The sequence below is a fragment of the Arvicola amphibius genome, chromosome 12 (assembly GCF_903992535.2).
Source record: "Arvicola amphibius chromosome 12, mArvAmp1.2, whole genome shotgun sequence".
Classification (NCBI taxonomy): Eukaryota; Metazoa; Chordata; class Mammalia; order Rodentia; family Cricetidae; genus Arvicola; species Arvicola amphibius.
Genome location: NC_052058.2, coordinates 69,446,017 through 69,458,543, shown reverse-complemented (window position 1 = coordinate 69,458,543; position 12,527 = coordinate 69,446,017). Strand labels below are relative to the sequence as shown.

The following is a 12,527-nucleotide window of genomic DNA, read 5'->3' as shown; positions in this document are numbered from 1 at the left end:
CAAGTCATTGATAACAGAGAACTTCAGTTCTTACCAGGTTTTCTTGGTTTCTGGCTGCTATTTTCTGCTCCTCTTCTGCTCCGTTTTTCATGTATTTGACCTCTTCCACGGGTTTGATTCTATACTCATCTGAATGACAAAAGAAGGGGGAGGGTAAGGAATTTACTACAAAGCAGAAAAGTGTCAGCAAAGCCAAAGCCATGCATCAGACCCTTGCCCTTGTAGCCTTTACAATGTGTTCGTCTGGGACAATCTGGAAGAAGCATGCACCTCTGAGTGGGTGTCCTGCCTTGTCTGCACTGCAGACCTTACCCAGTGAGCAAACACTGGATAAGAAGGAGGCTCTTCCACTGGTGGAAGCCTCTAAGAATCCAGACATTTTGGAAAACACCACACATCAGGAGACTGGGGAGAATGTCTTCCTTCATCCCTGGAGACTATCTGTCCCGAGTGCCGGTAGCAGCTATCCCAGTTCTACGTTTGCACCTTAGTTTTTCACCTTTGAACAATACGGTTCATGACTATAGAGTTGTACTGATGAATAAAACCAACTGGAAATTGAATTTTTTTCTTTCTTAGGGCTCTTACATTAAATTCGAACAGTTTGCATGTGTGGGCATCTTGGGTCCCTTTCAGTAGGTGCCTGGCTACTACTATGTAGCCTTTAACCTCTCTAAACTTACATGCACTGAGGCAAAAGACCAACTAGCTCGAAATGGGCTGGTGAGGCCCCAAGGCTCTAGAGTACAGAAGGTTGGAGACGGAACCTAGACTTGACAACAAGACAAGAACACGGATCGCAATGGCAACATCCATCGTGGAACAAAACTGGGAAAGACCACAGCCAAAGTCCTCCTGTTGGACAGAGAGTTGGCGATGACAAGAATGGCATTTCCACCAGATTCCTGTCAACAGGAAACGTCTTGGTACATTAAGCTCAAGAACAGGTGTGATTTTTGACTCATCTTTGGCCCAACTTGTGGAGGGAGAAAAAAAAAATCACAGAAATTATGGAATTAGAAAATTTCAACAGCAAGCTGCTTTGAAAATGGTAAGAACTCACCTCTAAGAAAGCTAGCTGTCTATTACTAAGAAGGCTTGTATTTCTGGCTAAGAGGTCATAACATAACATATTTTCCTATTGACTGAGTACAATGAGTATATACCTTCAAATGTCCTGTTCTAGTATTTACAATACAACTGTCTAATGTAGTTGTGCTTTCTCCATCCTGCCTCTAACACAGTATTTCTGAAAACTAGCTATAGTAACACGCAAGACAGTGTGCTTGTCAAATGCTTCTCTCCTCCTTAAGAAGCCAATGTATTTGCCTATCTGCATATATAAAGACCCAATGTTTGTGACTAGGCCATCTGTTTTTACCCCCACTTGTCGATTCAAGGTAGATATAGATTCTATTCATTTTTCCTTATTCTTATGTTGTGGAATGTTCCTTCACACCACGTGAAGAGGTGCACTGTGATTGGTTTACTAAAAAGCTAACTGGACAATGCTAGGCAGGAGGTGTAGGTGGGGCTTCTGGACAAAGAGAGCTCTGGGAAGAAGAAAGGGAGAGTCACCAGTCAGACGTGGAATAACCATGATGAGCATACCAGAGAAGAGGTGGCAAACGAGTGTGTGGAAGAACATAAACATAAAAACAGAGGGTAACTTAAGTTGTAAGAGCCAGTTAGAAACCAGCCTAAGCCGAGGCCGGGCTGTTGCTATTAATAAGTCTCTTTTCATTTTTACTTTTATTTATTTATTTATTGTGAGCTGGCAGCTCAAAGAAAAACCCGCCTACATTTCTAATGTATGTTTGTGCATAAGTATAGTGTGTATGTGTGTTTTGGGTTCATGTGCATACATGTGGAAGCCAGAGGCCAATTTCTGGTGTCTTCCTGTATCTTATTTTTTAGACAGGGTCTCCTGCAGAAACTGAGCTTCATGATTCAATTAGACTGCCTGACCAGCAAGTCCCATGGTCACCCCATCTCTGCTTCCCTACCAGTGCAATTACAGGGGTGAACCCTCTCACCTGGCTTCTTACACAAGTGCGAGGATTTGAACCCAGGTAATAATGCTTGTGTGGCAAGAACTTTACCAACAGTCATCTCCCCAGCCCCATTTCTACTTCTTTCTAAAGAAACTTGAGAGGCTTGTATACAATTACAGTAATGAGCCTTTCAGGAATCCCAGATCTAGAATTATCAAGTTAATAGATGGATTTGAATCTTCAACTACAAAGTAAAAGTATTTCACAGCCCTTTATGATGACACATGTGCTCATACAATCCCAGAACACAGGAGACTGAGACAGGAAGGTCTTGACTTTGAGAACAGTCTAGGCTACATTGTAAGTTTGAGAACAGTCTAGGCTACATTGTAAGTTTGAGGCCAGTCTAGGCTACATTTTAAGTTTGAGGCCAGGCTAGTCTACATTGTAAGTTTGAGGCCAGTCTAGGCTACATTATAAGTTTGAGACCAGTCTGGGATGCACAGTAAACACTATTTCAAAATAAAAGAACAAACAAGAGAATACTATACTCTGATTTGATACTCAGATTTTTTTAAAAAGGAAGTTAATAATATGAACATATTAAGTACTGGTTACTCATAAGTTGTGAAACCATTGCTAATTTTAAAAGAATAGATATAATAATGACCCTGGTATAATAATACAGAGATCAAAATACAGGTAAAAACACAAAAACTTAAAAATGGGCTGCCCAACTTTAGTTTGAGGCATTAGCGTTTATAAATCAAGGCACAACAACATAATTGCTACAGTTTAACTAAACATATGCATACTTAGTTGAGCCTTCAGCTATAAATACAACATATCACAACCTGGTAGATTCTATAATGTCCTACCCAGGACCCCAAATCTCATGTAATCACACCTCATTATAGAACATGAGCAGAGACTTTTGGAAGAGCAAACAGCCCTCAGCACACTGCACAGCACAGGTGCCCCCGAGAAAGGGCCGTCATTCTTCTCCTGCCCACTTCCCTCTCCCATCTTGGCCACCACACAACAATGAAATCACACTCTGAGCAGCGTGGTAAAGTAAACATTCACTCTTTATTTTCTCAGCCCTCCAGACAAATTATTAATATTTTTCTCCAATGAGATGGAAAAGCTCCTGGTGACACGACTTGCAACATAGCATTACTTCAAACTCAGGCTTTTTCTTTTCCTTTCCTTTCTTTTCTATTTCTTTTCTTTTCATGGAGACTGAATCCATGATGTAGGTGTGCCTTCTATCTATCTGATGATTTCATTGGTTAATTAATAAAGAAACTCCTTGGCCTAATAGGTCAGAACATAGGTGGGTGGAGTAGACAGAACAGGATGCTGGGAAGAAGGGAAGTGAGTCAGACGCAATGAAGCTCTGACCCACGATGGACGTAGGCTAGAATCTTCCCGGTAAGCCACCCCTCGTGGTGCTACACACATTACTAAATATGGGTTAATCAAAATGTGGGAGTTAGCCAGTAAGAGGTGGTAGCTAATGGGCCAAGCAGTGTTTAAATGAATACAATTTTTGTGTTGTTATTTCGGGGCATAAGCTAGCCAGGCGGCTGGGAGCGGGGCGGTGGGAACACGGCCCGCTGCTTATCACTACAAATCCAGATCAATTTAGACAGCAGATAGCTTTGCCGGTGTCATTAACATCCTTGCTGTCTGGTCAGGGCATTGTCAAGACAATACAATGTGACTGAGTACAAAGAATAAGCAAACAACCACCTAAGACTACAAACCTCACCTATCAACACTACTTCTACTACACACAATGTAAAATCTATTCTAACATAAAACAGGAAGACCTCCAAGAAGCCAAATTTCTTTAAAACAATACTTAATAAAATAAAATAAAAAGGCCTGCCAGCTTTGCGAAGCCTGGTGCCTGAAATGAAGATGTTCATCTGGAGACAGATGACCCAGCAATGAAGATGCCATGCATTTCCATAGAGATGTGGCCAGCAGGAAAGCCTTCAGTCCTCAGGGTAGGTGAGCCTGGCATTTTGGGTTACAGCAGCGAGACAGTCACAACCGAAATCTATTTCCTTTTGTCAGTGGCACAGGGGAATTAATTTGTGGCCTCAGCTTCCTTTTTATCAGAACCCACACTGTGGACAGCCACTGCTACAAGCCAGAGAGTCCTGAGAGCAGAACAGCCAGGCTGTCTTCCTGTGCACACCTGATCCATCTTTCCTGTCCTTCTGTTGTCTTGTCAGGTGCCTCGTTAAATGCAAGTCAGGAAGCTGACTGTTCCTAGTAAATAGTTTCAGGCTTCCAGTCAGAACAGATCTGTGATGGGACTTTTAGCACCCTATTCAAGCAGAGGGGTGGGGCTTGTGGGTAGCAGCCAATGATGAAAAGGAGAAACGGGTATCAAAGTAGGTTCAGGTTTTCGCTGTCTTGGAAAGTAGCTATGGTAAGAGCCCTTCTTAGCTGGAGTGCCCCTCCCAGAGAGCTTCAAGAGTTTCCTCCTCAGTCTATCGAGCTTGTGAAACTTCTGACTTTTAATAATCCTGGAATTAGAAGAGCACCCATATCCTTCTAGCTGATTAAAGTCGGGGTGTTAATTTTTTCAGAGACATTAATTTATTTGTATTTTATATGCATGGGTATTTTGTCTACAAGTATGTCTTTGTACCACATTAATTCTATGCATGGCTTTCTGAAGCAGAAGAGGGTGTCAGGTCCCCTAGGAATGGAGTCACAGAGAGCTGGTAGCCGCTGTGTGGGTGCTGGGAAAGGAACTTGGGTCCTCTGATCTCTCCAGTCCCAAACCCAGGGTGTTAAAATTATTATTCTTACTATTAAGGAACTTTTAGCAGGACCACCTGTAAACCCTGGGTGACAGCAGTGACTGTGTGACGGACAGCAATTCAGAAGGGATAATCCACAGCGGAAGAGGAGGGCCAGAGTCACAAGCATGGACTGTCCTAGCTAAAGACCCCTAGTTGGCAGGAAGCTCACAGTTGCTTTTAACTCTACTTCCAGTGGAGATGATGACTTTTTCTAGTTTCTGTGGGCATTCACACACATGGGATATACACATACACACACATACACAAAAATAAAAATAAGTAAGTCTTTAAAAAATATAAAAAGAAAAGAAGGGTTGATCCTTCCGTATGGCTCTAATGACTGTCAATCATCAGGGAGTGTAATCTGAAAGCACAAAGATGTGCAGCATGGGTGTCAAGCTAACTTCTAACTGAAAGTAAACAACAGTAACACACACACACACACACACACACACACACACACACACACACATACAGGTGTGTGCGCAGGCACCAATGATCTGCACTTAAAAGCAAGTGTCTGCACACAAAATACAGAAGAGATGTTTTTCTTTTCAGCTTCCTCCCTGGAAGCCCCTTTAACTTAACAGAACTGAGCCAGGTCACAACTTGCTCAGAAACCCTCACAGTAGGTCTTCGGAGGAGACATGAAGCATTTCCTCTCCTATTCCTGGGCAGAAGGCTGGAGCTGAGCCAATAGTATAAGCGGGCAAAAAGGATGTTTGATGTCAAACAGCCTCTTCTTCAAATGCCTTCCTTCGCTCGGTCACTCTGCAAGCCGCCAGTGTGCTGTTTCCCACCCCGACCCCGCTGCAGCATTCCACTAAGGCATGTACGTCTACAGGGCCACTCCTCAAACTTCCTTTCCTACAAGCCAAAGAAGGATCTTTAATTGGTGCATTCAAAAGTATGCGCCACAAAGGGAGAAGCTGAGGCTAGATGTGTGCTAAGAATGGGAGTGGGGGAGGTCAACGATAAACCAGTCCTACTTGGCCTTATCTCTTGGGGACACCACTGAGCCTCCTGAATCCTGGGCCACTGCTTTTAATTAAATTTTCATTTTGTTTTTATTGGATACAGCAAAGTCTCTCCCTTTCTTCTTTTCATCTTCCTCTTCACTGCCCATTCCCTCCCCCTTCATTTTGTACACACTTATAAACAGTGGAGCTGGAACCCAGATATTTCTTCTATCATTGTGTTTTTAAGCTTATCTCGCTTATCATCCTATTTTCTGCAATTTAACAACATTGTGTTCTTCTTTTTGTTGCAATACTTCAGCGAGTGACATCCGTTGAACTGACAGACGTTTAACTGCAGAGGTATTAAAGTGCACAGAATAGTAAAGGTTTTGATCATGTCAACATTATCTAAGTTCACTTTTACTCATTCTTCATCTGGAAAACACCTATTAATATAAACTACATTCTGTGATAAGTGATGCAGGGGAGATGGGGGAAGTGGATGTAGAAGGTGCCCTAGGAAAATAGCTGTCTGTCTATGTGTGTGTATGTGTGGAGGGGGAATTGGTGTGGGCCATGGTCTGTATTCTGTCAATTATATTTTAAATAAATGCTGATTGGCCAGTAGCCAGGCAGGAAATATAGGTGAGACAACCAAACAGGAAGTAGAGGCGGGTCAAGGAGAATAGAATTCTGGGAAGGAGGAAGCCCATTCCTCTGCAGTCCCAGTCCAGACACAGAAGCAAGATGTGACTGCCTTGCTGAAAAAGGTACTGAGCCATGAGGCTAACATATACTAGAATAATGAGCTAATATAAGTTATAAGAGTTAATAAAAAGCCTGAGCTAATGGGTCAATCAGTTTATAGTTAATGTAGACCTCTGTGTGATTTCTTTGGGACTTAACGACTGTGGAAATGAGGCAGGACAGAAATCCTGACAATAGGGAATGATACAGGACTCCTGCTCTGAGAACCATCTCCTGTTTGGGCATATTCTTCAGCTCAGAGTCTGACAGCATCTCACTGCCACCGTTCACCAAATGGACCCTAAATTTGGAACGCTTATGCATGAAGTAGACTCAACTAGAGAACTCCCCGAACTGCCCTCAAGTTCTGAGTCAGGCAGTTCCTAGCCATGACTTCTATAACTGTACTTGCATAAGGTGATCTCATCAGTTCAGGTATGATGGTTATTATAGAAAATTTTCTAGGGTAGTTATACATGGTCTGCTCCCAAGAAAATCCCTAACACGAGGCTTCTGCACAGTCAAAGAAAGATTTTTTTCCATAGCTTATATCAAATAATCCTGATAAATAAAACTACTTTCAAAATGAAAGCATTTAAGTTTTAATGATTTAAAGATCTCAGTTGTTCAAAAGTATCAAGAATTGCTTTTGGACTTAAACTTTGTAGAGATTGGACATGGAAGTCTACTAGGGAAAGTACAGACTGTTCATATTTATAGATGCCTATTAAAACACCACATAATCTAAGTATATGGATGTCACTAAGATACAAACCCCTTGTGCCGTTTCCGTGTTTATTCAATAATGAAACCTAATGCTTGTTTATACTTAAATAAAAAGTAAGTAAAATTCCTCGTAGTGGCAATAATGGTCCTAATTTCATGGAACATTGGCTGGGTTGTTATATGGCAGAGTTTCAGATATGGGCCTGTAACAGAATTTATACATGTATATATGTTTTATATAAAATCTAGAATAAATACAAACACTGACATTCTTTCTTAGGCGAACTATGGAGCAGTGACAGACAAATATGAAAAGACACGGTTATAGCGCCACACACGTCCTTCCTTGTATAGAAGACTGCTAACCCCACCAATACCTGGAGGGCCAGAAACACAAGCTGATTTTCTAATCCATTTCGGCTGTTCCATCTGCAGTTGCTTCCTCTGCCAACCTTACTCATGAATTTATAGGATGCCTGACTAGTAGGGGAGTGCATGCCATCTAGGGTGAGCCGACGTTCTCTGAAGCGGATGGCTCTACAGACCATGTAGGATGCATTGGTGACTGTCGTGAGACGGAGTGCCGCAAAACCACCATGGGTCCTCCCAATAAACCCTATCCTCCGCTGGATCCAGCTGAATAGCTTTGTCATTATTAGGTAACACCATTTGAGATGTTATTATTGCTTGACCATTCGCTTCTATCAACTCTAAAAGTACGGGTAGCATCTGAGACACCCTTCCCCCTCTTCCCCTCCCAGCCCTCTGTAACAAGTCTACCCCATCAATTAATTTGTCAAACATCGATTAGTAGTTTCGTTTTGTTCTGTGCCTGAAGAAGTTCAAGCAGCCTCTGCTCCACTGGAATATATCCCACAGGGTAACTTGATCCTTGAGCCACGGTCACGGTCACTCTCATTTGCTTCAGAATAATCTCTTACTCTATCGGGAACAGGCATTGTATTTTGAGTCAACATCAGACACTCTGCTTAACTAGCGTAGCTACCTTCTATTTGGGAACAGGTAGGTGTGTGTGTGTGTGTGTGTGTGTGTGTGTGTGTGCAAGCGTACAGATGCACACCTGCGTGTGTATGTCTGTGAAGAACCAGAGTCTAATGACTATGTTCATCTGACTCAGTTCTTTTCAAGGGCTCCTGACTTAAGTGAACTGGTGGTAGAGGGAAGATTCTCAGATAATCCCGACAGAATGCAGAGAAGTGTCTGTCTCATTTGTCTAGGTGTGAAGCGCAGGTGGGTTACTGAGATCTGTGGTACAGACTGATCGGGGTAAGGAGGTTGACCCCAGGAACCAGGCCAGTCTGCACGGCACCTGAGCTGCAGGGCTGAAGAGAAGAAAAGAGACAGATGTAAGGAGAAGCAGGAAGCCCTACATAGGCTGGTCTAGAGGGAATGGTGCAGGGTATTCAAGAGAAGAATGAGTTTTGAGGTCGTTCAAAAGAAGAATGGGAACAGCCAATGGCAGAAATTCATGGAGGAATAAGTTTTACTGTGTGGTTCATGAATGAGATGGCTTTTCAGGTCTTAGGGGTCATTCAGCAAAAGTTTAAATAGCCTTTCACTGATGTCGGGTGTTCCTTTAATATGTCTCTGGACTGACGCTGGCTTGCAGGAGCCTGGCTTTACCTGGGTTAGAGAACTATTAAAAAGACCTCGGCAGCCGTGAAGTCATTATTAGAAAGAACGGGAAGAAAATGGATGGAGTCATTTTCGGCTGAAGCTATTCCCAGATACAAGCAGGTGTGATTGGACTTTTAAAATGGGAAAACACGTCCAAACGATACTTCATGGTCAAATAATACAATTCTTTGCTTTTGAAAGCATTCCCTGCTTGCCCTCACCCGTGAGTTTTGGAAATGAGTGGTGGCAATGCTGGAGTATGAGGGAGGCCGCGGCTCTATCCTTCCCTCTAACAAGTCTGCACTCTTCCCACGGGGACGGCACCCTCGTAAGTCAGAAGTCACCTCCAGTTTTCCTTGTTCTCCTTCAGGATGCTCTATTGGGGGGGGGGGCTGGCTGTGGTTTACTTAACCCCATTTTAATCATCTGTCTCTTGCTCCCTTCTCCACCCTTTACGCTTGGCCATCTACTGCCTCATCTTACAAGATTCATCTTCTCTCAACTGCACCCCAGAACGCAGAGGTCAAGCCAACCAGCACTGATGACCCTTACACAATCGTCACTGCATCTATGAGGATGTATCTGTATACATTTGTATACAAATACTGTATCCTGCTATGGGACACTTTTTCCTACTGTAAGACTCTGTGGAGCACAGCACACTTTTTGCCGAGTACCCACCCTAAAGACTCCTGATGCTGTTGGGGGTGGGGCGAGATCAGCAACATGCCTCTCTGGGAGCACCACCCCCTAACCAAGGAATACATTCCAATTAAACCAACAGAGCGTGTCTGAAAATCCCCTTTCATGCTTAGATTGAATGCAAGGAAGCACAACTGGGTTCTGAGACCAGAAGTGACGCTCTGCCTTGGGTGTGTGCACTGCTGAGACCTGGACAATCACATAAGCACATCATCACCATCTCTAGTTCTGCTCTCAGCCAGAAACAAATGGAAAAGTGCACAAACATTAATGTATGGGAGTTCTGACCCTACTAATCACTCAGCCTGGCTCGATACATTTCTAAATGCTCAAGTTTCTTGATCATCCCACACTATGAAGCTTCAGAGGATGCCACTGGTTCGGGGGAAGGTGGGGGAGCTTGTTGGTACAAACGTCTACCATTCCCATCCTCATCGAGAAAGCCACAGAGAAGGGTGCTATGATGAAGTTCAGGTTTAACCATTCTTCACATGAACCCTAAATCTGGCCTTGGGGTCCCCATCTGCACTGACAACGCTCGTTCAGACCCCTCACTAGATCGATGGGGTAGAGTGCTTAACCATTCATCTGCTCTCACTCTCCCCCAAACACACACCTGAGTCTCTGCACAGCCAAGAACGCACTCACTATGTAAACGGGGCTGGCCTCAACTCCCAGAGAGACACTCGCTTGTCTCTGTACCGCGAGAGCAGAGATGGAAAGCAGACTGTATTACGTCCCACTCACTGCAGGCCATTCCCCACACAACAGCCAGGACAGTGCTTTTTAAAAACTTCTTTATAATTGTCTTGATTAACATACCATGCTTGCAAACATTTACAAGGTGTTTTTTCCTGTATAATTTGCACTGTGTGATGATCAAATCAGGGTTATCAGTCCATTTATTTGTGGTAAAAAACATTCCCTTCCTACCCTAGACAATCCTTTATGCTTAAACACAAAGTCAGACTTCCTCCATTGGAAACCCTCTCCTTAGCGTTTCTACCTCATGTAGAACAGAATCCTGTATCTTTGTCTCAGCTACTGGGCCTGGCTGCCCGTCTTTATCTATCACCCAGCCACCAGGGTCTCAAGCTTCCTTCCTGGAGCATACCAGAAAGAAAGTCCTTCGCTTCTGCTCAAGAGCTAACTCCTTGACTTTTCCTGACCAATGAAAATAAACAAGCCATCCTGCCATCTGTTGATCCCTTTTCTTTCTCTGTGTGGCCCTGGTCCCTGTCTGACCATACACATTTGTCTTTCCAGCTACTGCCTGGCTCATCTCCGATGGTATAGGCAAAACAGGTAGCCATTGTCTAATTACATCTTTTATCTGCTAGCAAAAGCCAGGCTTTCTTTAATAATATTTGCGCAGTTAGTATTTCTGAAATGGGTAATCCTGATTTGATTTTCAGAGCTTAGTTAGAACTAAAAGTACACTGTTTTCTCTCTTAAACGTTGGCAATCTAACAGCTGCACCAAGGAAACTTGGTAAGGCACAAGGAGGAGAGTCATTCTATCAAGATATGAACGCTGTGAAGTAAAGACATTGCTTGAAGGGAGGTAATCAGAAGTAAAAGATTAATGGAAAAAAACTGCCACGCAGATGACATAATAAATGCAAGGGAGCTTGGAACATTAAAACTAAACCCATACTCATATATAACTTAAGAATTTCTTCTGTGGTTACATATCAAAATCAGTAGTGACATTTACATAGTAAAGCTTTGATATCCATGGCTGGAAGGGAATTCAAATGTAATTCAGTTTGTTTTGAATGTAGTTTTCAAAATGGAAATGCAATGTGGTCTAGATAGAGATTTGAACCTGTGTGGCTTTGCTTGCAGCTTGTGGGAATTGTTCAGTCTGGCAGATGTGCTTTTTATAGTCTGTAGATTTGCTATTTCTACTCTGCCCTTATGTTTATGGTTTATGTGTATAAGCAACACCTGAGTGCAGTGCCCAAAGAGTCCAGAAGAGGGCACTGCATCCACTGGAATGGGAGTCTCAGGCACTTGTGGGTCACTTAATGTGGGTGCTGGGAAAGGAGATCCTATGCAAAGGCAGCAAGTACTCTCAACTACTGAGTTCTCTCGCCGGCCCCACTTGATTTCTTAATGATCATATATAAAAGCTTGTGAAAACATTTTAAATGAAAATTTAGATATTCATATACACTATATCTTCAAATGTGGGTTAGGAGTTAAAAGGAAGTAGACTGCAAAAGTTATGTTTGTCCCTCATAGTCTTCACCCCTCACGGGGCCCCTTCCCTGCTTATGGCCCTTTCAGATAAGCTTTTATTATAAAAACCCTTAAGATCATTCAAAGATACTTTCTATCCATGTTTAAACAGTAATTGTTAGTTACATGTTAGCAGACATGTATATAATACTCCTACTGTGACACTAATTATCTGGTGCACACATTTTCATTTGGCTCAAGGAGTTCAAGAGCCAGGCGGAGCCTAACATGCAGACGCGTCTCTAGCAATCAACCTCCAACCACAGGTACCTTTGGTTCTTCCTTGGGACCAAGCTGCCTAGAGTCCAACAGCCAGAGTTGGCTCAGGGGGAAGTTAGAATAAGAGGCTATGTCTTCAGAGCCCTGACGGCACTGTCATCTGAAGAGTCACAGGAGGTCAGCTCTAGGAACAGGAGCGGAGTAACACAGCTTTTCCCGGAGCTAGGTTTTTCTCTAGGCAGGGGAGTCTATCTCGTCTCATTTTACCCTTCTCCCTACTGCTAGCGCAGGAGACACTGCAGTTTCCTAGCCCAGGTAGCTCACCTGCTACATCATAATACTTCTGTGTGCATTATTCCTCACGACTTTGGAGACTGCGAAGTCCAGGATCAGTGTGACAGCAGACGTCTGGTGAAGCCTGCTTTCTCACAAACGGTTCCTTCTTCTGTGCCATACAGGGCATACGACACAGGC

At 43.3% G+C, this 12,527-nt stretch overlaps 1 protein-coding gene across 2 annotated transcripts in view; it reads right to left on the bottom strand.

Annotated features, from left to right (window-relative positions):
• C12H1orf21 (chromosome 12 C1orf21 homolog) overlaps positions 1-12,527 on the bottom strand; it is a 200,688-nt gene that overhangs the window by 92,142 nt on the left and 96,019 nt on the right. For both annotated transcript variants that reach the window (XM_038349176.1, XM_038349175.1), the window contains one exon: positions 35-129. In XM_038349176.1, coding sequence (XP_038205104.1) covers positions 35-129 — 95 coding nt within the window. The remainder of the gene's footprint in view (positions 1-34; positions 130-12,527) is intronic.